The sequence below is a fragment of the Salmo trutta genome, chromosome 28 (genome assembly GCF_901001165.1).
Source record: "Salmo trutta chromosome 28, fSalTru1.1, whole genome shotgun sequence".
Taxonomy (NCBI): domain Eukaryota; kingdom Metazoa; phylum Chordata; class Actinopteri; order Salmoniformes; family Salmonidae; genus Salmo; species Salmo trutta.
In genome coordinates, this window is record NC_042984.1 from 45798864 (window position 1) to 45825702 (window position 26839).

The window sequence follows — 26839 nt, forward strand, 5'->3', positions numbered from 1 at the left end:
TCCCTATCCTCTTTCCTAACTGTCCTCTATCCACTCCCTATCCTCTTTCCTAACTGTCCCTATCCACTCCCTATCCTCTTTCCTAACTGTCCCCTATCCACTCCCTATCCTCTTTCCTAACTGTCCTCTATCCACTCCCTATCCTCTTTCCTAACTGTCCTCTATCCACTCCCTATCCTCTTTCCTAACTGTCCTCTATCCACTCCCTATCCTCTTTCCTAACTGTCCTCTATCCACTCCCTATCCTCTTTCCTAACTGTCCCCTATCCACTCCCTATCCTCTTTCCTAACTGTCCCCTATCCACTCCCTATCCTCTTTCCTAACTGTCCTCTACCACTCCTATCCTCTTTCCTAACTGTCCTCTATCCACTCCCTATCCTCTTTCCTAACTGTCCTCTATCCACTCCCTATCCTCTTTCCTAACTGTCCTCTATCCACTCCCTATCCTCTTTCCTAACTGTCCTCTATCCACTCCCTATCCTCTTTCCTAACTGTCCTCTATCCACTCCCTATCCTCTTTCCTAACTGTCCTCTATCCACTCCCTATCCTCTTTCCTAACTGTCCTCTATCCACTCCCTATCCTCTTTCCTAACTGTCCCCTATCCACTCCCTATCCCTCTTTCCTAACTGTCCTCTATCCACTCCCTATCCTCTTTCCTAACTGTCCTCTATCCACTCCTATCCTCTTCCAACGTCCTCTATCCACTTCCCCCTATCCTCTTTCCTAACTGTCCTCTATCCACTCCCTATCCTCTTTCCTAACTGTCCTCTATCCACTCCCTATCCTCTTCCTAACTGTCCCCTATCCACTCCCTATCCTCTTTCCTAACTGTCCTCTATCCACTCCCTATCCTCTTTCCTAACTGTCCCCTATCCACTCCCTATCCTCTTTCCTAACTGTCCTCTATCCACTCCCTATCCTCTTTCCTAACTGTCCTCTATCCACTCCCTATCCTCTTTCCTAACTGTCCCCTATCCACTCCCTATCCTCTTTCCTAACTGTCCTCTATCCACTCCCTATCCTCTTTCCTAACTGTCCTCTATCCACTCCCTATCCTCTTTCCTAACTGTCCTCTATCCACTCCCTATCCTCTTTCCTAACTGTCCTCTATCCACTCCCTATCCTCTTTCCTAACTGTCCTCTATCCACTCCCTATCCTCTTTCCTAACTGTCCTCTATCCACTCCCTATCCTCTTTCCTAACTGTCCCCTATCCACTCCCTATCCTCTTTCCTAACTGTCCCCTATCCACTCCCTATCCTCTTTCCTAACTGTCCTCTATCCACTCCCTATCCATCTCAATTTATTTGTTTATCTTCTTCAACCTTTTTTCCCTTTATGTTCTTTCTGCCCTTCTTTCTTTCCCTCTCCTTTCTCTCTTGTTCCCTCACCAGTCCTGTATCTGTTCTGTCTGTGTTTTGTTTCTGGCTGAGGGCAATACTCTGGAATTCACAGGCCCCAGAGCCTTCTATTCCGGAATCCAAAAACCTACTCTGGAATCCAGATCTTTCTATTTAGCGGTGGTGATCTTATGTGACAAAGATGATTTAATGTTTTGGTCTTTGGTTTATTAAAATATTACTCTTGCTCAGTTTGTCTTAACCCATGCATTCTTATTCAATGTGTGTGTGTGTGTGTGTGTGTCCAAATGGGTAAGTGTTGTGGTTGCTGTATAAGTCTCCCACAAGCCCATTAAATGAGATGGACTCATTGTAAAGGCTGAAATTGAGTAAATGGAACGGTATCAAATACATCAAGCATATGGAAACCACGTTTGACTATCTATTCCAGTCCAGCCATTACAATGAGCCCGTCCTCCTATAGGTCCTCCCACCAGGCTCCACTGATGGGAACAATTGCTAGCTATAGAATTAGGTTTTGTTTCACCCTGACCTGATAAACACACAGTAAAATCTGTCAACAAACAGTCCAGTAAACACAGCCATGTGTTTAGGCCAGCTCTGACATACCGTTCCCTATTTGTCAGCAGTATCTGAGTGATTCCTCACAAAACCATTTTTTATTTGATGATTTTTACCCCCTTTTCTCGTCAATTTCGTGGTATACAATTTGTAGTTACAGTTTCTCTATCTCTGCAACTCCTGTACGAACACGGGAGAAGCGACGGTCGAGAGCCATGCGTCCTCCGAAACACGACCCTGCTAAGCCGCACTGCTTCTTGACACACTGCTCGCTTAACCCGGAAGCCAGCCACACCAATGTGTCGGAGGAAACACCATACAGCTGGCGACAGAAGTCAGTGTGCATGCCCCTGGCCCGCCACAAAGAGTCGCTAGAGCACAATGGAACAAGGACATCCCGGCCGGCCAAACCCTCCCCTAACCCGGACGATGCTGGGCCAATTGTGCTTCGCCTCATGAGTCTCCCGGTCACGGCCGGCTGCGACACAGCATGGGATTGAACCCGGGTCTATAGTAACGCCTCAAGCACTGCGATGCAGTGCCTTAGACTGCTGAGGGAGGCCCTACTTGGGGGATTTTTACAAAATTTAATCCATAGAATGGTCCTTTGGAGGAAGGAGTGTTGCAATATAAGCATAATTGAGAAATAATGTATCAAATTTCGCATATTTCTGACATGTTGGCCTTACCCAGGCCTCATAGAGGAGTTCTGTATCTATAATTCTTAAAATAATTGTTAAACTTTTTGTGAACGTTTATCGTGAGTAATTTAGCAAATTGTTCTCCTTCTTTTCCCGTCAATAAAGAAGATGAGTATACACTTCCCTGCTGCATTTTGGTCTCATCACTACGACAATTGTGACAGAATCTCCCACCAACCAAGGACCAAGCAGAGGAGGAAGGAGCGGCAACAGGTGGAATATCGGGAGACATGGGCAGAGATGAGGATAAGATTTTCCAGGGCTATGGAGGAGTTAAGGGAGCCTGAGAGGCAGCCCAAATTGTTTTGGGGGGGGGCACACGGGTAGTTTGGCTGGGCGAGGATTGAGCCCCAGGCCAAATCCCCGTACCTTTCCCAAACAACCAGTGACTGGACAGGTCCCGTGCTTCGGGGTGATGGGTGCTGTGACGAGGCCGGGTATTTTCAGGCCGGTACGCACAGTACCAGTGCCCCGCATTTGCCAGGGGGAAGTGGGCATCCAGCCAGTAAGGGCGATGCTAGTTTTGCGCTCGCGACCGCCAGTACGCCTCTACGGTCCAGTGTTTCCCGCTCCACGCACTAGCCCTGAGGTGCGTGTCTCCAATCTGGCACATCCTAAGCCAGCACCACGCACCAGGCTTCCAGTGCGGAATCCCAGTCCTACTCGGCCGATTCCTGCTCCCCGCACTAGCCATGAGGTGCTTCTCCAGGCTGATACCTCCAGTACCAGCACCACGCATCAGGCTTCCAGTGCATCAGCTCAGTCCAGAGTATCCGGCAACAGTGTCCAGTCCAGAGTATCCGGCAACAGTGTGCAGTCCAGAGTATCCGGCAACAGTGTGCAGTCCAGAGTATCCGGCAACAGTGTGCAGTCCAGAGTATCCGGCAACAGTGTGCAGTCCAGAGTATCCGGCAACAGTGTGCAGTCCAGAGTATCCGGAAACAGTGTGCAGTCCAGAGTATCCGGCAACAGTGTCTAGTCCGGAACCGAGGGGGTCTGCCTGCGACCCGGAACCGAAGGGAGTCTGCCTGCGACCCGGAACCGAAGGGAGTCTGCCTGTGACCCGGAACCGAAGGGAGTCTGCCTATGACCCAGCAACCCGGAACTAAATATGAGTAACAGTGTTTCAAATAAGTCTGCCTACAGTGTGGAACGGAAGAGGTCTGCCTACGATCCGGAACGAGGGGAGTCTGCCTACGGCCCGAAACTGATCAAGTCTGTCTGCATTCTGGAGGACAGTAGGCCGGAGCCAGAACCACCTCCTGTATAGGTGGGTTGGGGAGGGGGGGTGTAGCACAAGTGCCGTCAGTGACGGCAGCCACCCTCCCTTCCCTCCCTTTAGTTTAGGGGGATTTTTTTTTGTTCTTTTTTTTCTTTTTTAATTATGAGGTGCATCCGGGGTATGCACCTTTAGGGGGGGGGGGTACTGTCACGTCCTGACCAGTATAAGGGTTATTTGTTATTGTAGTTTGGTCAGGAAGTGGCAGAGGGTATTTTGTTTATGTGGTTCGGGGTGGTGGTTTATTTAGTAGGGCGTTTGATTTATTATTTCCAGGTTTTTGGGTAATGTTCTATGTTTGTATTTCTATGTGGTCTCTGGTCTTTTGTATTTCTATGTCTGGTTTATTGGGTTTGGACTCTCAATTGGAGGCAGGTGTTTTCTCGTTGCCTCTGATTGGGAGTCCTATATATGGGTATGTGTTTGGTCTAGTGTTTGTGGGAGACTGTTTCTTGTTTTGCATGTGTGAGCCTGACAAGACTGTTTTGTTGTTCGTGAGTTCTTTTTTTGTTATTTTGGTGTTTTCTTGGTTTAAAATAAATACAAGATGAGCATCCACATTCCTGCTACGTTTTGGTCCTCCATTCCAGACGACAACCGTTACACCCAGAGTCTGCAACACCACTAAGCAAGGGGCACCACCAAGCAAGTGGCACCATGAAGACCAAGGATCTCTCCAAACAGGTCAGGGACAAAGTGATGGAGAAGTACAAATCAGGGTTGGGTTATAAAAAAATATCCAAAACGTCGAACATCCCATGGAGCATCATTAAATCCATTATTAAAAAATTGAAAGAATATGGCACCACAACAAACCTGCCAAAAGAGGGCCGCCCACCAAAACTCACAGACCAGGCAAGGAGGGCATTAATCAGAGAGGCAACAAAGAGACCAAAGATAACCCTGAAGGAGCTGCAAAGCTCCACAGCAGAGATTGGAGTATCTGTCCATAGGACCACTTTAAGCCGTACACTTCACAGAGCTGAGCTTTACGGAAGAGTGGCCAGAAAAAAAGCCATTGCTTAAAGAAAAAAATAAGCAAACCCGTTTGGTGTTTGCCAAAAGGCATATGGGAGACTCCCCAAACATATGGAAAAAGGTCAGATGAGGTCAGATGAGACTAAAATTGATATTTCTGGCCATTATGGAAAACACTATGTTTGGCGCAAACACAACACCTCTCATCACCCCGAGAACATCATCCCCACAGTGAAGCATGGTGGTGGCTGCATCATGCTGTGGGGATGTTTTTCATCAGCAGGGACTGGGAAACTGGTCAGAATTGAAGGAATGACGGACGTCGCTAAATACAGGGAAATTCTTGAGGGAAACCTGTTTCAGTCTTCCTGAGATTTGAGACTGGGACGGAGGTTCACCTTCCAGCAGCACAATGACCTTACGCATACTGCTAAAGCAACACTCGAGTGGTTTAAGGGGAAACATTTAAATGTCTTTGAATGGCCTAGTCAAAGCCCAGACCTCAATCCAATTGAGAATCTGTGGTATGACTAAAAAGATTGCTGAACACCAGTGGAACCCATCCAACTTGAAAGAGCTTGTCGAAGTTTTGCCTTGAAGAATGGGAAAAAAAATCCCAGGGCTAGATGTGCCAAGCTTATAGAGACAAACCCCAAGAGCCTTGCAGCTGTAATTTCTGCAAAAGGTGGCTCTACAAAGTATTGACTCTGGGGGGGTGAAAAGTTACGCACGGTAGAGTTTTCAGTTTTGTTGTCTTATTTCTTGTTTGTTTCGCAATAAAAAATATTTTGCATCTTCAAAGTGGTAGGCATGTTGTGCAAATCAAATTATACAACCCCCCCAAAAATCTATTTTAATTCCAGGTTGTAAGGCAATAAAATAGGAAAACTGCCAAAAGTATTCATCCCAAGAGGGGGTGAATACTTTCGCAAGCCACAGTAAACAGCAAACCTGGTTTCAAAAAACAGATAAAGCAACACCTCGCGGCACAACACCTCTCCCCTATTTGACCTAGATAGTTTGTGTGTATGTATTGATATGTAGGCTATGTGTGCCTTTTTAAAGATGTATGTAGTTCTGTCCTTTAGCTGTTCTTGTATAATGATGTTCTGTATTATGTCATTCTGTATTATGTTTCATGTTTTGTATGGACCCCAGGAAGAGTAGCTGCTGCTTTTGCAACAGCTAATGGGGATCCTAATAAAATACTAAATATCACATGTTCTTGTCAAACTGATATGCCAAATAACAGTTTAAAAACCACTTGAGGGCAAATAAATACGATTTGGCCGTTGCATGGCCAGGAATCAGCTTTGTATCTGAATCAGCTTTGTATCTGACTATCTGAAATGTGCCTTGAAATATTCAATTCCATGGGCTTTTTGGCTGTTCAGCCTGCTGGAAAAATAACAGATTAGGATATGCATATTTTTTGGGGTCATTTAAAAATGCCAATGTGAGCTTAAAACCTCTACGGTATTGGCGTCCCTCCACCGGGACGGTTGAGCTAACGTGCGCTAATGTGATTAGCATGACATTGTAAGTAACAAGAACATTTCCCAGGACATAGACAGGTCTAATATGGGCAGAACGTTTGAATTCTTGTTACTCTAACTGCACTGTCCAATTTACAGTAGCTATTACAGTGAAAAAAGACCATGCTATTGTTTTGAGGAGAGTGCACAACAACAAAAAAGCTTTTATCCCGGCAACTGGTTTGATACATTCACCTCTGAAGATAAATAATATACTTACATTCAGTAATCTTGCTCTGATTTGTCATTCTGAGGGTCCCAGAGATAAAATGTAGCATAGTTTTGTTTGATAAAATAATTTTTAATATTCAAATGTAGGAACTGGGTTCTACAGTTTGAACCCCTGCTGTATCTGGCTCCGCACCACCCCACCCGGCCATCTAGATGTGTGAAAGTTAGTGTATAAGCTAATCATCCGTCATGTATGACATTCCTGGGAGTGTGTCAACTTACATTTTCTATTACCATATCATTTTTGTATGTTCTCTATAATTATGTACTTGAAAATGTATCAGTTGACCAATTCGGCACATTTGGGCAGACTTGATACAAAATATTGTCCCGTATTGAAATGCTTCACTGGATCAATCTGAAACTTTGCACACGCACAGCTTTGCACACACAATCAAATTTTCACCTAAACTGCAAGAATACATTATGGTCTTTCTCTTGCATTTCAAAGATGATGATTTTTTTAATTATTATTATCTTTTACCAGATCTAATGTGTTATATTCTCCTACATTAATTTCAAATCCACAAACCTCAGTGTTTCCTTTCAAATGGTATCAAGAATATGCATATCCTTGCTTCAGGTCCTGAGCTACAGGCAGTTAGATTTGGGTATGTCATTTTAGGCGAAACTTTTTTTTTAAAAGTGTCCGATCCTTAAAACTTCTTGGGGCTATGTGGGACGTTAGCGTGCCACCCGTGGCGCACCCTATCAACAGCAGGTGCATTTCAAGAGCGGCAAATTTGAAACCAAATAAATGTCAAAATTCTAATTTCTCAAACATACAACTAACTTACAGCCTTTGAAAGATAAACATCTTCTTAATCTAACCACGTTTACCGATTTCAAAAAGGTTTTACGGGGAAAGCATAAAGTTAGGTTATGTTAGGAGAGTACATTGACAATAGCTGTGTGTAGTGTATTGTCGATTCAAAGACAGGCGTCACCAAAACCATAAAATCAGCTAAAATTATGCACTAACCTTTTACAATCTCCTAGGACATTATGTTAGACAATGCATGCATTTTTAGTTCTATCAAGTTCATATTTATATCTAAAAACAGTGTTTTACTATGGCGTTGATGTTCAGGAAATCGTTTCCCTCCAATACCGGCAGTCAAGTCATGACAACAAAATAATTAATTAATATTAGAAAACATTGGTAAAATATTATATTGTCATTCAAAGAATTATAGATTTACATCTCTTGAACGCAATGGACTTGCCAGATTTAAAATTAACCTTACTGGGAAATCACACTTTGCAATAATCTGAGCACTGCGAAAGAAAAATATGCATTGCGATACAGACTAACCGCCATGTTGGAGAGATCTAAAATCGAAAATACTATGTAAATAATCCATTACCTTTGATTCTCTTCATCAGATGTCACTTCCAAAGAATCCCAGGTCCATAACGAATGTAGTTTTGTTCAAAAAAGCTCATCATTTATGTCCAAAAACCTCCGTGTTGTAGCACATGATCTAAGCCAGCCGGACTTCACTTCACTTCAAGAACGGAAAAAATATATTTTCGTTCGTTCAAACATGTCAAACGTTGTATCGCATAAATCATTAGGGCCTTTTTTAACCAGAACATGAATAAAATTCAAGGCGGACCATTGGGTTCTCTTTTAAAACGTTTCGGAATGAGAGTACCCACCATCAAATCGCGAGCCAGGTGTCTAATGGACCATCACGTTCCAAGGCTCTTCTTCAGTCAGATCTCACTGTAGAACACTCAAAACACTTTGTAAAGGCTGGGGACATCTTGTGGAAGCAATAGGAAGTGCCAAAATAGTCCTCCTTCCCTTTGTTTTTCAATGGTATAGGCTTAAAGTCAATTCAACACATCAGGTATCCACTTCCTGTCAGAATCTGTCTCAGGGTTTTGCCTGCCAAATGAGTTCTGTTATACTCACAGACACCATTCAAACAGTTTTTGAAACTTTAGGGTGTTTTCTATCCAAACCTGAACAATAATATGCATATTCTAGCTTCTGAGTTGGTGTAATAGGCAGTTAAAAATGGGCACATATTTTTTCAAAAATTCTCAATACTGCCCCCTATACCCTAACAGGTTTTAAGGTAGAGACAGATCAGTGTGTTCAGATCTGGGTCTGCAACATGTATGGAATGCTAACTCTAAAAGCACCTGCAAACCAGTTAGGTCAGTCAGACTATTGCACGGGTCTTTCCCTGAATGATTGATTGATACATATTAAAGAGAACATTGCTTTAGTGTTGGGCAGTTTGACAATGAGTCTCTGTCTGTGTCTTTGGTAATAGTGCACGGGGGTGGATTTATAAAGCCTGCAAATAGTCATATGCCCCCTTTCATTCATTACAGGAATTAGAGTTGAGTCGAGTGGACACACACACTCCCAGAAACCTCAGAATGACTGAGGCCTACTCTTATGTAAGCCACCTTTCCCCTAAACTCAAGCCTCTCTCTGGGTCTTGGTCCCTCATTCCCTCTATTCCTCCCTCCCACAATCCTCATTAAAGCCTGTATTCATCCCCTCTCCTTCTCTCTCCCTCCTTCATCCTCCTCTCCCTCCCTCCTCTCAGTTCATTTCTGTACAGAAATTATTTGTCAGCCCTCATCCTGCTTTACCCCCCATGTACCCCGCTTTACTTCTCTCCCTGATTGGTTGTGAGCAGTTGGTATACAAAAACACACACACACATTGCATTGCGGTCTTGTTGGTCATATGACCGTATAATCTGAGAAGGGGTTTATGGTGGAGCTGTTTGTCAGCTGAAACTGATTCTGTTTTCTCAGATAGAAAACCTAGTCATCTTTAAGGACATGACAACACTGGTTTTGTTTAGGACTGTGACATTATGTATCCGACAGTATGTGGATTGTGGATGTGTGGTGATTGACATCAGGCCCAGTGGCAGTAGCCAATACAGCAGGGACAGAGATGAGATCATAGGATTCTGGTGCAAGGCTATTTTGATTTCAGGCAGGTGATTGGCTAAGAGATTCTGGCTGTGAAGCTCATTGGTCAGGCTATGTAGGCTATGTTCATTTCTGATTGGTTTCAGTGTGCTGGCCATCAGTGCTGATTGGCTGTGACAATCAAGCTGTGAAAGATAATTAGCTCAGGCTTGACAGTTTTTTTTCTACTTATGAGATGTTTTCTGCATCAGCTAGCCAACTGTGGAGTTTCACTGGCCCAGAAACTGTGAAGGATGAAAATACTTTCTCCCTTGCCCCCCTTCCCTGTGCGCTTGCTCCCCCTCTCACCTCCCTCTCCCCCTCCTTCTCATTCTCTCACTCACTCACACACACACACTGACAGCTCCTGGTGGGAGCTCCCTGCTCCCTTTTCTCCTCCCTGCTCCCTTGTTCCCCGCACATTTGTCCTCAGGGTCTCACTTTCTCTCTTTCTCCCTCAGTGGATTTACGCCCTATAGACTCTGTGAAAACTTAACCCTGCTTTCAAACTGCAGTCAACTTTTCCTTCAGTTAACTCTGCATTCAATCTTCGGTCAGCTCTTCCTTTAGTTAACCCTGAAGTTTGTCACCCTGCGTTCAAACTGCAGTCAACTCTAGTTAGTTAACTGTCACTTCTTGTCATCCTGAGGCTGCATCAAGACGACCCTACGATGCGAGGACTCCTTGTTCTTCCAGGAGCGCTGTGTCTGTGGGATTTGTGCTCGCTGAAGCGTGTGTTTGTGTGCTCCACAGGCTTGACGTTGGCTGGACTCTCCCTCCACTCTGTAGAGTGTGTGATCAGTGAAGCCTGGACCCAGCAGAGCTGCAGCTCTATGTCTCTCAGGCTGATAGCAGGACAGGCTGGTATCAGGGTCTCATAGGTCTGTGGACTCAGTGGTGACTCAGTTGACTGGACTAAGTAGCGGTTTAAGTGGGTCTACTCTTGGATTAACGTAGCAGGTGTAAAACAAAAGCCTGAAACTAGATCCCCTTCATACTGGTCTTGACAAGAAGAACGAAAACTGTTGGGGGAGGTTCTCTTCTGCACTGTTCAACCAATCCAGTAAATGTGGAGAAGGAGTTAATATGGAGTGTCACCTTCTTAACGTCAAAAAGCGAAAGTCACGTTACAGACTCTTTCATTTTCCCTGAAACGATAACATCTGGTTGTTGGGGACTCTGCAGAGGCTAGCTGTTTGATGGACAGACTGGACTATGGACTCTGCTCTAAAGAAGGCCCTGTGCTGGACAGTGGACTCTGCCTCAGTGGATCTTATGTTGGGGCCAGATACTGTACTCAGTCTTGATAGTATTCCATTGGCTCCTACAGAAGTTATTTACAGTCTTTGTCTAGTGGTAGTGGACCTTGTTCCAAGAGGACCAGACAGTAAGTGTGTCCAGTGTGATGAGTGGACCCATGGCTCAATCCTCCTCCCTGCTGTGGGACAGACCCCACACTCTTCTGAGGTGTCAATGACCCCCCCCCCCCCCCCCCCCCCCCCCCCCCCGATGACACCCTCCCCACGTGAGGCTGTGTGAGGCTCCATGCATCCCCTCATCATGGAGGTCATCCTCAACCTGATAACTGCTGACCCATCTCCCTCCCCCACCACCGTGAGTCTCCACCTGTATACAGCGTGTGCCTGTGTGTGTGTGTTCATCTATGTTGGACCTCACAGCCATGTGCACGTATATCTCAAAATGTTGTTGTTCATTGTATATACATGTGTACAGACATCCATGTCTGTATCCATCCATATACAGCATCTATGAATGTTGATCTGTCTACAATGTGTAAAAATGTCCTTGCGTTACATGAACCAATACACACCCATGTTGAAACATAACAGAGCATTTGAGAGACTGTGAGTTGCGGTAAGAGACCAAAGGCCTGTACTGAGAAGCTTTGAGAGGACTTTGTTTTGACGTCATGGGGACTGAAAGCCTGTGTTGTGATGGCTGGGCTAGGGAAAGCCACAGCATTTCAACAAGCTCCAAGTTTAGTTTAGTCGGTGTGTTTTTTTTTTTCCTGTTGGAAGCGGACACAACAGGCTTTTCTCCCAGACCCCTCTGAATTCCTCCACACAACAAAAGTTAGCTGCTGGCGAGCTTGAACTGTGTGTTTGTGTGTTTAGTAAATTGCTGCTTTGCCCAGCGTCACACAGAGTTATGTAATTGTCCGTAGCTATTGAATGGACCTCATTGTTGTCTGATTGGAACCCCTTAAAGACACAAATAAAGCAGATTTCCATTAAAAACTATCAGAGCTGCTTAATTTGGCAAGGCTGGGTGGGAACTGAGACCATCAGGAAAGGAGAGGAGTAGAGTAGAGAGGAGAGGAGAGGAAATGGAGGTTAAATGGGGAGGAAGAGCAGGAGATGGATGAAGAGAGGAGAAGAAAAGAGGGGAGTCATTAAGACTGGGGGAGAGGAGATCAGGTGTTAATCAGTTTGACTTGCATTGCCCTAGAGAGGGAAATTCCAGGGCCTTAGTCCATTACAGTGTCTCCCAGTCTGCCAATCTTATATTGAGCTGTGCAGTAAACTCTCCCTAGTCCTAGTATAGAATAGTCCTGCACTGTAAGGTCTGCTGTGTACTTACTACTGGTAAAGGATTTACACTCACATGCTCTGATGTTATATCTAGGCTTAATTCAGGTGGACACACACACAGGGGAATCACAGAGATATCCACAGTGGTTAGTCAGGTGCAGTTCTCCGGGGTGTGGCAATATTGTACAGTATGTAACTCAATGCCATGTACGTTAAGTGGTGATACCTCAGTCAACTCCTGATAAGTGTGATGCATGCACTAAAGTTGAGCCTACAGATAGCCAAAGCCATTACAGATAATGGTGAATTTGTGAACTGCAGTTCACCTAAATTGAGTTTTCACTTTCCCACTTACTGGTATGTGCCCTTATCAGGAGTTGATTTATGGCTGACAAGAGTTAGTTGGGTGAGGGGTGCAGGTATATGTCCAATGTATGACACACATACTGTATATCGTACCATATATGTATCATATTTTCAACCTATGAAGGGATAAACTTTGCACTGTAATGTGAATGTGCTTTGTGATTGTCTACTGTATACAGACATAGTTATGCTCCATCTAGGCGTAAACAATAAGGTGTACTCGTCACAGGTGTATTGAGTTTAGGGTATCTTTTCTCCATGGCTAAGTACATCTCTGTTGGTCTCTCTCTCTCTCTCTCTCTCTCTCTCTCTCCCTTTCTTTGAGATCTGAACTTTACACTCTAGATTAGCTTTACAACCCTTGACCCCTAGCTTCTGTGGATCAGACGGAACAGTGTAACCATGGTAACGTGTTCCGAGTGGGTGAGGATCTCTAGGGCATTGGAGGAGTCTGCTTTCATAAAGCCCTTATCAGTGTCTGTCCTCCCTTATAGCTCAGAAATTCATTATCAAGATGGAAGTTAGGTCATACTCTCAGATAAATGAGAGGAGCATTGGGAAAATGAGGGATTACCATTCTCCTCTTTCTGGTGTGTGTGTGTGTGTGTGTGTTCTTGCATCTGTACCTGGACGCATGCTCGAAGTCTTGCTTATTGTGCATTTTAGGCCCGGTTTATTGGGAGGGATGGATTACTCCTGTGCCAGTCTGTGAGTGTCTCTGAGCTCTTCGTTATCACGGGCAAGTTTGTATCTCAGCGCTGCTTCGCAGGGCACTCAAATTCACTGTGGTCAGCTGACTCAGCCATTCCTTGGCCTCCCTCCTTTATCTATCTCAGTCAGTGGCCAGATAGCTATTTTAGTGGACCGTTTCTGAGGCCACAGTTAATCCGTGTCATCATGTCTTTGATCTCACTTCTGCAGTTAAAGCCATGTAGCTTAGTCTTACCAATGATGACGGACACATTTTTGGATCTGGATATATAGGCCTATGGATTCTCACTTTAGGCATACGGTTGAAATGCGAGCTTTTCTCATTCTCTGATTAATTTCCTTTTCAGTCGGCAGCACATCTTGTTAATTGGGACTTTTCACTTTAGCAGTCATCATAATAATAGTCATGTTCTCTTATTGAGCCATTAAAGGGATCATCTGGTAATTTTGTGTACTTTTTAGCCAGTATTTCTGAAAGTAGCACTCACGAGCCAAAAGTTACGTACTACGTCACATATGTCCAGATATGTGCACCACGTCATTGCTCTCTCTGTGTCTCTCTTGCCGCGTTCAAAACAACTGGGAACACGAAACTGGGAACTAGGAAATTTCCGACTTCTGACTTCAGTGTGTTCAAAACAACTGGCAACTTGGAGAAAAAACAAGCTCAGACTGGGAAAAATCGATTTGAATGGTCATCCAATTCAGAATTCCAACTCGGGAACTCGAGCCTCTTTCTAGAGCTCTGACTTTCCAACCTGAAGATCACTTATGTCATGATTTGATCTTTTTCTGAGTTCCCAGTTGTTTTGAATGCGGCATTTCTCTGCTGTGTCCACTTAGCCTTTCTACCTCATTGGATAATGCTGGGCATGCCTTTTGCTTGCTGTCGCTCGAACAAGGGCCTGAAGCTAATTGGCTAGAACTCAAATTGCTAAGGTGCTGGCCTATGTGGGAGAAAATGTAGGGAAAATGTCTCAGCAGAGCTTCAAGAAAAGAGTGGCTTTCAAACTAGGGATTTTGTGGCTAATTGAGGTAAAACAGTAATTCTGCTCATAGATTATTCATGTAGACTACAAACTACACATTGATACATCCAGTCCAAAGCAGGAGGTTTCAAAGTTGTCATTGTATGATTAGGATTTCACAGTTTATATACAGTTTAAGTCGGAAGTTCACATACACTTAGGTTGGAGTCATTAAAACTCGTTTTTCAACCACTCCACAAATGTCTTGTTAACAAACTATTGTTTTAGTTAGTCGGTTAGGACATCTACTTTGTGCATGACACAAGACATTTTTCTAACAATTGTTTACAGACAGATTATTTCACTTATAATTCACTGTATCACAATTCCAGTAGGTCAGAAGTTTACATACACTAAGTTGACTGTGCCTTTAAACAGCTTGGAAAATAACAGAAAAGTATGTCATGGCTTTAGAAGCTTCTGATCGGCCGTGTACCTTTGGATGTATTTCAAGGCCTACCTTCAAACTCAGTGCCTCTTTGCTTGACATCACTTTTCGCACGTACTTTAGTGCGAAAAATGCAAATCAATCCCAGAACAACAGCGAAGGACCTTGTGAAGATGCTGGAGGAAACAGGTACAAAAGTATCTATATCCACAGTAAAACAAGCAAGGAAGAAGCCACTGCTCCAAAACCGCCATAAAAAAGCCAGACTTCGGTTTGCAACTGCAAATGGGGACAAAGATCGTACTTTTTGGAGAAATGTTCTCTGGTCTGATGAAACAAAAATAGAACTGTTTAGTCATAATGACCATCGATATCTTTGGAGGAAAAAAGGGGAGGGCTTGCAAACCGAAGAACACAATCCCAACGGTGAAGCACGGGGGTGGCAGCATCATGTTGTGGGGGTGCTTTGCTGCAGGAGGGACTGGTGCACTTCACAAAATAGATGGCAACATGAGGCAGGAAAATTATGGGACATATTGAAGCAACATCTCAAGACATCAGTCAGGAAGTTAAAGCTTGGTCGCAAATGGGTCTTCCAAATAGACAATGACCACATGCATACCACATGCATACTTCCAAAGTTGTGGCAAAATGGCTTAAGGACAACAAAGTCAAGGTATTGGAGTGGCCATTACAAAGCCCTGACCTCAATCCCATAGAAAATGTGTGGGCAGAACTGAAAAAGTGTGTGTGAGCAAGGAGACCTACAAACCTGACTCAGTTACACCAGCTCTGTCAGGAGGAATGGGCCACAATTCACCCAACTTATTGTGGGAGGCTTGTGGAAGGCTACCTGAAACGTTTGACCCAAGTTAAACAATTTAACGGCAATGCTACCAAATACTAAGTGAGTGTATGTACATTTCTGACCCACTGGGAATGTGATGAAATAAATAAAAGCTGAAATAAATCATTCTCTCCACTATTATTCTGACATTTCACATTCTTAAAATAAAATGGGGATCCTAACTGACCTAAGACAGGGAATTGTTACTAGGATTAAATGTCAGGAATTGTGAAAAACTGAGTTTAAATGTATTTGGCTAAGGTGTATGTAAACTTCTGACTTCAACTGTATATATTTTTTAATTAACTAGGCAAGTCAGTTAAGAATAAATTCTCATTTACAATGAAGGCCTACCCCAGACGATGCTGGGCCAATTGTGCCCCGCCCTATGGGACTCCCAATCACGGCCAGATGTGATGCAGCCTGGATTCGAACCAGGTACTGTAGTGATGCCTCATGTACTGAGATGCAGTGCCTCTGCACCACTTGGGAGCCCAACAATGCCGCATTCAAAATAATTGGAGCTTCTTTTGTGTGTGTGTGTGTGTGTGTGTGCGTGCGTGCGTGCGCACATGCGGCATTTCTGAAACTGTCAGACTGGTTGAGCTTGTCAGACTGGTTGAACTTGTCCCGCTGCCACCTTTCTTCAGCCACTGTTTGGCACAGAGAGAGGCAAAGATTTGATGTTATCTAATTTACACTCCCAGCCACCCTGCTTTCTGTACTCTGTTAGTCAGTTTTTCCTCCCTGAATGAATGTCTGTATTAAGAATGGAAAAATTAAACCCAGATTGAGGAGGGAGTTTTATATAAATAGTTATATCTCCGAGGGTTTCGTTTCTATAAATGTATGTCAAGGTCAAAAAGTTGTTTACGGAAGATTTGTTCATTTTGCCCTTTTTTGGAGAACATCCTGTTTCCTCCAGTTTTTTTCTGAGAAACTATTTGCATTGTGCATTTTGATTAATACATATGATTAATACATATGATTAATACATATGATTAATACATATGCGATACATATGATTAATATTATTGTGTGACAGGTAAAACGAGAACCTTGAGGTGAAAATACATAGTGAATCTATACGGCTAGGCTACTGTGTTCAAAGAAGGAAGAAATGTTCCTCTTATTTCCACCAAGTTGTTTGAAGTAAATAAACATGAACAATACAGATCGCGGGCGGTTTGAAATGTCTCTGACAAGTCTTTTTTTTACCACATTCGGAACATGAGCGGATAATGATTGACGTTTGAGCACTTCTGGCACTTGTCTCTAGGCGGGATCGCAGGAGGATGATGTCACCACTTTCGCGCCGTGGGGAGAGGAGGATAGTCAGGGTTCAGGTACACTAAATGTGTATACATAAATCAGGGGAGTTGGCGTGAGCAACAGGCGAAGCTCCGGAGTGGGATACATGAATGAAGTTGCCAGACAGACTGAGGGAATAAGGGAACATGCATTGGGAACAAGTACTCCGATTGGAGAATGGCAAGGTGAGAGAGTTTTCGCTGTCCCTTGTCTTTTTGAAAGTATCAGGTGTCTCTGTATTTTGGAGCATAATGGTTTCGATAGACTGGATTTTACCAGATGCTGTGGTTTTCTTTTTAATCATGTCATTACAGCGTGGCATATGTCATCGGTTAGTCATATTGTGCCGACAGGTGTGGAATTTGCCAGTTTTCTATTTCCCAACTTCGGCGTGCAAATACTGGCTCTCCCCATCCCTCTTGCTCCTGTCTGTTCGGTGCACTGTAGCATATGCCAGTGTCAGTCTCTGATGCGGAGAATGGCCCCAGGGAATGTGTTGACAGTTAGGTTAGTAAGTAGTGAGCCTGGCCCTTGACTTTGTCGCTGCTGGAGTTGTAGGGCTCAGGGGATTCATGGTTCCCAGTCTATTCTAACTTCTAATTATCATGGAGTGCTAATCGAATACCACGTTTCCCATTTAGATAGGATGCTTTTTTACACTGGTGCTTGTTGGCAGAAATCAGGTCAATGGCTGAAAAAGAAAAGGTTGTCTGTAGGTAGACCTAATCTGTGAAACAATGTCAACACTGTAATCGTCCTACATTGTACTGAGCACACTAGTGATTAGGTTCAATGATATTATCCACCTCCACTCATGATTAACATCCATTTCCTCTATGGTTCAGCCTGCATGCCATGCTACACAGTCAGTATTGTCTGGGCATATGGAAGGAAATTGGTTATTTTTCAGTTGCTTCCTTTTTTCTGTTTTCTTTGTGGAGCCCATGGTATAGAAATATTGTGATCATGAATTCCCCTCTCCTCCACCAGACTGAGCGGTTGGAGATGAGTGGCTTAGCTCAGACCCCCCAGGCAGTGTCGTGTGGGGAGGATGGGTCTTTCTCTGGGGGTGACGATGGCACCCCAGGCCCCCAGCGCACCAAGCAGGCCATCGCCCAGCTGCAGCAGAAGATCCTGAAGCTCACCGAGCAGATCAAGATTGAGCAGACGGCCAGAGACAGCAACGTGGCCGAGTACCTCAAACTGGCCAACAACGCTGACAAGCAGCAGAGTGCCCACATCAAACAGGTGAGCATTGTTTTAGAATCAGAATGTTTATCCTTTTGATATGAAACACAAAACAGTTGAATGACAATACACCAGACTGGTCTACTTTTACTGGATAACAGCACTGCTAAATGATAGATATGACTACAATACAGTGCATTTGGAAAGTATTCAGACCCCCTCACTTTTTCCACATTTTGTTATGTTACAGCCTTATTCTGAAATGGATTAAAAAATATATAATGTATTAAAACCTGTTGGGGCTAGGGGGCAGTATTTGCACAGTCGGATAAAAAAACGTACCCGATTTAAACTGGTTACTACTCTTGCCCAGAAATGAGAAAATGCATATAATTAGTAGATTTGCATAGAAAACACTCTAAAGTTTCTAAAACTGTTTGAATGGTGTCTGTGAGTATAACAGAACTCATATGGCAGGCCAAAACCTGAGAAGATTCCATACAGGAAGTGCCCTGTCTGACAATTTGTTCTCCTTCTGTGGCATCTCTATCGAAAATACAGCATCTCTGCTGTAACGTGACATTTTCTAAGGCTTCCATTGGCTCTCAGAAGGCGCCAGAAAGTGTAATGAGGTGTCTGCAGTCTCTGGGCGAAGTACAGCAGCTCTGTTTGTTACTGGCCTGCCTGGGGACAGTGACACTGGAGATGCACAGTCACAAGAAGTCGCCATGTTTTTCTTTCAACCTTTGAATGAATACAACGTCGCCCGGTTGGAATATTATCGCTATTTTACGAGAAAAATAGCATAAAAATGTATTTTAAACAGCCTTTGACATGCTTCGAAGTACTGTAATGGAATATTTTGACATTTTTTGTCACGAAATGCGCTCGCGGGTCACCCTTCAGATTGTGACCTGAACGCACGAACAAAACGAAGGTATTTGAATATAACTATGGATTATTTGGAAACAAAACAACATTTGTTGTTGAAGTAGAAGTCCTGGGAGTGCATTCTGACGAAGAACAGCAAAGGTAATCCAATTTTTCTTATAGTAAATCTGAGTTTGGTGAGGGCCAAACTTGGTGGGTGTCAAATTAGCGAGCCGTGATGGCCGGGCTATGTACTCAGAATATTGCAAAATGTGATTTCGCCGAAAAGCTATTTTTAAAATCTTTAAAAAGTTCTGTATCTATATCTATAATTCTTAAAATAATTGTTTTGTATTTTGTGAACGTTAATCGTGAGTAATTTAGTAAATTCACCGGAAGTTTGCGGGGGTATGCTAGTTCTGAACATCACATGCTAATGTAAAAAGCTGCTTTTTGATATAAATATGAACTTGATTGAACAAAACATGCATGTATTGTATAACATAATGTCCTAGGAGTGTCATCTGATGAAGATCATCAAAAGTTAGTGCTGCATTTAGCTGTGGTTTTGGTTTTTGTGACATATATGCTTGCTTTGAAAATGTCTGTGTGATTATTTTTGGCAGGGTATTCTCCTGACATAATCTAATGTTTTACTTTCGCTGTAAAGCCTTTGTGAAATCTTTGGAGTGTTTTCTATCATGAAATGTGTTGTGACAAGGTAGGGGTGGTATACAGAAGATAGCCCTATTTGGTAAAAGACCAAGTCCATGTTATGGCAAGAACAGCTCAAATGAGCAAAGAGAAATGACCGTCCATCATTACTTTAAGACATGAAGGTCAGTCAATCCGGAAAATTACACGATCAAATCAAATTTATTTATATAGCCCTTCTTACATCAGCTGATATCTCAAAGTGCTGTACAGAAACCCAGCCTAAAACCCCAAACAGCAAGCAATGCAGGTGTAGAAGCACGGTGGCTAGGAAAAACTCCCTAGAAAGGCCAAAACCTAGGAAGAAACCTAGAGAGGAACCAGGCTATGAGGGGTGGCCAGTCCTCTTCTGGCTGTGCCGGGTGGAGAATATAACAGCACATGGCCTAGATGTTCAAATGTTCATAAATGACCAGCATTGTCAAATAATAATAATCATAGTAGTTGTCGAGGGTGCAACAAGTCAGTAACACAAGAGTAAGTGTCAGTTGGCTTTTTCATAGCCGATCTTTGAGAGTATCTCTACCGCTCCTGCTGTCTCTAGAGAGTTGAAAACAGCAGGTCTGGGACAGGTAGCACGTCCGGTGAATAGGTCAGGGTTCCAGCAGGTCTGGGACAACAGGTCTGGGACAGGTAGCACGTCCGGTGAACAGGTCAGGGTTCCATAGCTGCAGGCAGAACAGTTGGAACTGGAGCAGCAGCACGGCCAGGTGAACTGGGGACAGCAAGGAGTCATCAAGCCAGGTAGTCCTGAGGCATGGTCTTAGGTCTCAGGTCCTCCAATAGAGAGAATTAGAGAGAGCATATTTAAATTCACACAGGACACCGGAAAAGACAAGAGAAATACTCCAGATGTGACAGACTGACCCTAGCCCCCCGACACATAAACTACTGCAGCATACATACTGGAGGCTGAGACAGGAGGGGTCAGGAGACACTGTGGCCCCATCCGATGAAACCCCCGGACAGGGCCAAACAGGTAGGATATAACCCCACCCACTTTGCCAATGCACAGCCTCCACACCACTGGAGGGATATCTCCAACCACCAACATACCATCCCGGGACAAGGCCGAGTATAGCCCACAAAGATCTCCGCCACGGCACAGCCCAAGGGGGGGCGCCAACCCAGACAGGAAGACCATGATCTTTGAAAGTTTCTTCAAGTGCAGTTCCAAAACCATCAAGTGCTATGATGAAGAACAGGAAAGGAGCTACCACAGCATTCTGCAGCGATACGCGATACGCCATCCCATCTGGTTTGCACTTAGTAGGACTATTGGTTGTTTTTCAACAGGACAATGACCCAACACACCTCCAGGCTGTGTAAGGGCTATTTAACAGATGACCTGGCCTCCACAATCACCCGACCTCAACCCAATTGAGATGGTTTGGGATGAGTTGGACCGCAGAGTGAAGGAAAAGCAGCCAACAAGTGCTCAGCATATATGGGAACTCCTTCAAGACTGTTGGAAAAGCATTCCAGGTGAAGCTGGTTGAGAGAATGCCAAGAGTGTACAAAGCTGTCATCAAGGCAAGGTTGGCTACTTTGAAGAATTTGTTAAACACTTTTTTGGTTACTACATGATTCCATATGGGGTTTTTTTCAGAGCCTTCTTGGGTATGACACTACAAGCTTGGCATACATATATTTGGGGAGTTCCCAAACCCCCCCCCCGTGACAGAGAAAATAAATGATTCGTTATGGCCCACTAATTTCCTGCAATTCTGCACATTTTACCATGTGGCTTAGAGAAAATGTTGCAGTTTAAAGCACGTTTGCTGCAAATCTACTCATTTTGCCATGGGCGGAGAGAATATTTTGACATTTTATAACTCATTTCATATAATTCTACTAATTTTGGTATGGGGCAGAGAGAAAAATGTGAAGTTTAACAGGTAATTTCCTGCAATTCTACACATTTTGCCATAGGGTGGAGGCAAATGTTTGCAGTTTTTAATATGATAATTGATGATTAATGGGTTATCCCGGTTGGTAATTTGACCATGCTTACAATGTTTAGATAGCTGGCCGCCAGACTAATTTACCAATCTAAAACATCTTTGCTGACATGGGCTAATTGAGTGACTGCTGATGCACAACCACATTTCCAATTTGCACCTTGTGTATTATATTATTCTAACTCTCAACAGTAAGTTGAGACCCTGACTGAGTTCCTGCATTTAAAAAATGGTATTGACCCACGTGTAGATGAAGGGGAGGAGACAGGTTAAATAAGGATTTTAAAGCCTTGAGACAATTGAGACATGGATTGTGTATGTGTGACATTTAGAGCGTAAATGGGAGTGCCTTTAAATAGGGTATGGTAGTAGGTGCCAGGCCCACCGGTTTATGTCAAGAACTGCAACGCTGCTGGGTTTTTCACGTGCAGCAGTTTCCCATTTGTATCAAGAATGGTCTACCACCCAAAGGACATCCAGCCAACTTGACACAACTGTGGGAAGCATTGGGGTCAACATGGGCCAGCATCCCTGTGGAACGCTTTCAACACCTTGTAGAGTCCATGCCCCGAAAAATTGAGGCTTTTCTGAAGGCAAAAGGAAAGGGCAACTCAATATTAGGAAGATGTTCCTAATGTTTGGTATACTCAGTGTAAATGTCATATTAAACACAGCAACCTAAATGTCCTATATAACTGCAGGTGTTTGAGAAGAAGAACCAGAAGTCAGCCCAGACCATCCAGCAGCTGCAGAGGAAGCTGGAACACTACCACCGCAAGCTGAGGGAGGTAGAGCACAACGGCATCCCTCGCCAGTCCAAGGACGTCCTCAGGGACATGCAGCAGGGCCTAAAGGGCGTGGGGGCAAAGGTCACAGGCTTCAGCGAAGGTGTGGTGGACAGCGTCAAGGGAGGCCTCACCAGCTTCTCCCAGGCCACGCACTCTGCTGCCGCCGGGGTCGTCTCCAAGCCCCGAGAGATCGCCTCGCTGTTCCGCAACAAGTTTGGCAGCGCCGACAACATCCCCGGGCTGAAGGACTCCTTGGATGACCCGTCAGGTGTTGAGGAGGGTTTGATGGGGGCCGGGGGGAGGTCTCTGGGCCTCGCAGGCCAACACCACCAGCAGTCCAGCCCCAAGTACGGCAGCGAGGATGACTGCTCCAGCGCTACCTCAGGGTCGGCAGGGGCCAACAGCACGACTGGGGCCCCCGGAGGCCCCCCCAGCTCCAAAGGGAACACCCTGGAGAGGAGCCAGAGCTCCAGCCTGGACATGCTGCTGCAGGAAGTGCAGGAGCTGAGGGAAGGCCAGGGGAGACTAGAGGAGAGTCTGGAGGGACTTAAGAGCCACTATCAGAGGGACTACACTGTCATCATGCAGACCCTACAGGAGGAACGATTCAGGTACGGAAACAAGAATCACTAAATAACGAGAGAGAGAGAGACCTGTATGAAAAACTCCATTCAAAGATGGATAAGGTTAACATTTGAGAGGTTATCTTTAAGTGATATGGATGCATGTATGTTTGTTGTAAAGCTAGTGACAGTAACCATAAAGATACACAGAAATTACAGAAACACCGTTATGCATCATTCAGGCAGAGAGAACAGCTGTAGACTACTAAACTGTAGAGGTGTTTGTACAGACAATTTAGTAAAGACACTACAGGAACAGAGGTCTCCATTTAAGTATATTTAGGCAAATTAACAGGAGAGAGAGAGATGTTTTTAGGCAAAAAATACAGACCATCAAAACTGAGGGACCCTAATGAGCTTTGAGCATGTCTGCTGATGACTATGTTCTCGCAATTAACCACACAGCTATGGTTAAACCACTGTGTTTAAACCTTTGATAAGAGTCTGAAGCATAACTAATGAAGAAATGGATGGATGAATGAATGAGAATACAGCCTGGACTGAAGACTTTGTATTGATCTTTTCATGACTTCTAATGAACTAAGTCCACTGGTTATTTCACACAGTTTCTGTGTTGAGACTGCTACCTGTATAACTCTTAGAGGAAACTTTACCAAAGGGATCATCAACTAGATTCAGCTGCAGACCGTTTTTTTTTTTTTTTCTTGAGCAGATGGTCGGGGGGCCGGAACATACAAATTGACCGCAAGAAGCCCAAAGAGATATAATATTTGACAAGAACATAATCATTTCAAACCTTGCTTCCATTTGTATATGATCACGTATCTCTATTATGCATGGTAATACTTTGGAACAGATTTCTTAAATTTAATTAACTTGGAGCTGATTTCCTGGTGTTTTTTTTGTTCTTTATGTCCAACAATGAGTTTCTGCTCAGAAAACTTGGGTTCTGCGGTAGCTCCTCCTCCTCCTCCCCCACTCTCTGACTCACCTGTTGTGCTTCTATTCTGCTTGATCTTTTTATTGTCACATCTGTTGTGTGTGTGTGTGCGTGCCAGTGTGGTACCAGAGGGAAGAGTTGTAGATCTTATTAAAATGTGACTCTAAACAGGTCAGGTGAGCCATAATGAGATCAGACTGGTGAGGTGATTCACCTAATCACACACATACATGCACAGACAAGCACATTATGCACTTATTCACATTTTTCCTGAGACACATTTTGTACATACTGTATTCAAAAATACTCACATTCATATACAGCTCTCGTTTTTGCCTGTTCAGTTGCTTTCCACTACTAATAACGCCAATGTTCCTGGTCTCCTCCCTCCTGCTGAGAGTATGTGATTGGTCAGTGTCATCCTGCTGATTATCTGCTTTTGGTCAGTCTTATCGACAGACGAGTAAGCATGTGCTAATCAGCTCACAGATAGCCATCAGTCCAGTCAGTTGTCATTGACCTGAAAGCTCTTTAGGCTCTTTTCCAGGAAAACTGGAACCTCTGTTTCTCTAAAGGGGCACATGAGAGAGCGTGTGTTTGTCTGTGTGTGTGTGTGTGTGTGTGTGTGCGTGTGTGTGTGTGTGACTGTCCGCGTCTCTATCTCTGTCTGTGTCTATGTTTGCGTGAGCTATTAGACTAACGTTTGTGTCTATATTTGGGTATGTCTAGGTGTGAGCGTCTGGAGGAGCAGCTGAATGATCTGACAGAGCTTCATCAGAATGAGATCCTAAACCTGAAGCAGGAGCTGGCGAGCATGGAGGAGAAGATAGCCTACCAGTCCTACGAGAGAGCCAGAGACACACAGGTCAGTCACACGCACAACCACACACACACACACTGTACACGTACACATACAAACTAGATAGCCAGACAATTGTATGATTGTGATTAATTTCACAAACACAATTTCATCTGAAGTCAAACAGAAAGCCTTTCAGTTATAAGGAATGAGGAAGAGGCACAATAATCTATCTTCTGTGTAGAAGAAGAACCTGGAGTACCAGGTTATTTTACAGTTCACCATTTACCTTTAAATTGGATTACAATACATGATAATGAATTAATATTTATAGTTGAAGTCGGAAGTTTACATACACCTTAGCCAAATACATTTAAACTCAGTTTTTCACAATTCCTGACATTTAATCCTAGTAAAAATTTTAGGTCAGTTAGGATCACCACTTTATTTTAAGAATATGAAATGTCAGAATAATAGTAGAGAGAATGTGTCACGTCCTGACCCTAGTAAGATGTCATTTTCTATAGTAGAGTAGGTCAGGGCATGACAAGGGGTGTTTTGTGTTTTTCTATTTCTATGTTTGTGTTCTAGGTTTTCTATTTCTATGTTGTTTTTTGGGGTTGATCTTCAACTGGAGGCAGCTGGTCCTCGTTGCCTCTGATTGGAAATCATATTTAAGTAGGGGTTTTTCTTGCTGGGTTTTTGTGGGTAGTTGTTTTCCGTTTTGTCTGTAGTACCTGATGGAACTGTTTGGTTGTTTTGTGTTTTAAGTGTATTCAGTAAAGGAAATATGAGCACTTCACATGCCACGCCTTGGTCCCCTTTACATGTTACAGAATGATTTATTTCAGCTTTTATTTCTTTCATCACATTCCCAGTGGGTCAGAAGTTTACATACACTCAATTAGTATTTGGTAGCATTGCCTTTAAATTGTTTAACTCGGATCAAACGTTTCGGGTAGCCTTCCACAAGCCTCCCACAATAAGTTGGGTGAATTGTGGCCCATTCCTCCTGACAGAGCTGGTATAACTGAGTCAGGTTTGTTGGCCTCCTTGCTCGCACGCGCTTTTTCAGTTCTGCCCACACATTTTCTATAGGGTTGAGGTCATGGCTTTGTGATGGCGACTCCAATACCTTGACTTTTGTCCTTAAGCCATTTTGCCACGACTTTGGAATTATGCTTGGGGTCATTGTCCATTTGGAAGACCCATTTGCGACCAAGCTTTAACTTCCTGACTGATGTCCCGTGTGGCTCAGTTGGTAGAGCCATGGTGTTTGCAACGCCAGGGTTGTGGGTTCAATTCCCATGGGGGACCAGTACGGGGGGAAAAACGTATGAAATCACTACTGTAAGTCGCGGTGGATAAGAGCATCTGCTAAATGACTGAAATGTAATGTCGGTTCAATATATCCACATAATTTTCCTGTCTCATGATGCCATCTATTTTGTGAAGTGCACCAGTCCCTCCTGCAGCAAAGCACCCCCACAACATGATGCTGCCACCCCTGTGCTTTTTACATGTTTTTACATTTTTAGTCATTTAGCAGACGCTCTTATCCAGAGCGACTTACAGTAGTGAATACATTTAATTTCATGCATTTTTTTATATATTGTTTTTGTACTGGCCCCCCGTGGGAATCGAACCCACAACCCTGGCGTTGCACACACCATGCTCTACCAACTGAGCCACAGGCTGGGATGGTGTTCTTCGGCTTGCGAACATCCCCATTTTTCCTCCAAACATAACGATGGTCATTATAGCCAAACAGTTCTATTTTTGTGTCATCAGACCAGAGGACATTTCTCCAAAAAGTACGATCTTTGTCCCTCTGTGCAGTTGCAAACCGTAGTCTGGCTTTTTTATGGTGGGTTTGGAGCAGTGGCTTCTTCCTTGCTGAGCGGCCTTTCAGGTTATGTCAATATAGGACTTGTTTTACTGTGGATATAGATAATTTTGTACCTGTTTCCTCCAGCATCTTCACAAGGTCCTTTGCTGTTGTTCTGGGATTGATTTGCACTTTTCACACTAAAGTACGTTCATCTCTAGGACACAGAACGCGTCTCCTTCCTGAGCGATATGACGGCTGCGTGGTCCCATGGTGTTTATACTTGCGTACTATTGTTTGTACAGATGAACTTGGTACCTTCAGGCGTTTGGAAATTGCTCCCAAGGATGAACCAGACTTGTGGAGGTCT

General features: G+C 44.0%; 1 protein-coding gene across 2 annotated transcripts in view; it reads left to right on the forward strand.

Moving 5' to 3' along the window:
- The window catches only part of LOC115166340 (transmembrane and coiled-coil domains protein 1), an 89076-nt gene that overhangs the window by 58712 nt on the left and 3525 nt on the right, over positions 1-26839 (forward strand). Inside the window, exons 1-4 of one of the 2 annotated variants that reach the window (XM_029720250.1) lie at positions 16653-16982; positions 17788-18045; positions 22232-22929; positions 24572-24707. In XM_029720250.1, the coding sequence (XP_029576110.1) occupies positions 16944-16982; positions 17788-18045; positions 22232-22929; positions 24572-24707 (1131 nt within the window). In that variant the 5' untranslated portion in view covers positions 16653-16943. Of the gene's footprint in view, positions 1-16652; positions 16983-17787; positions 18046-22231; positions 22930-24571; positions 24708-26839 lie in introns of those variants that run through there. The other variant, XM_029720248.1, reaches the window with a different exon arrangement.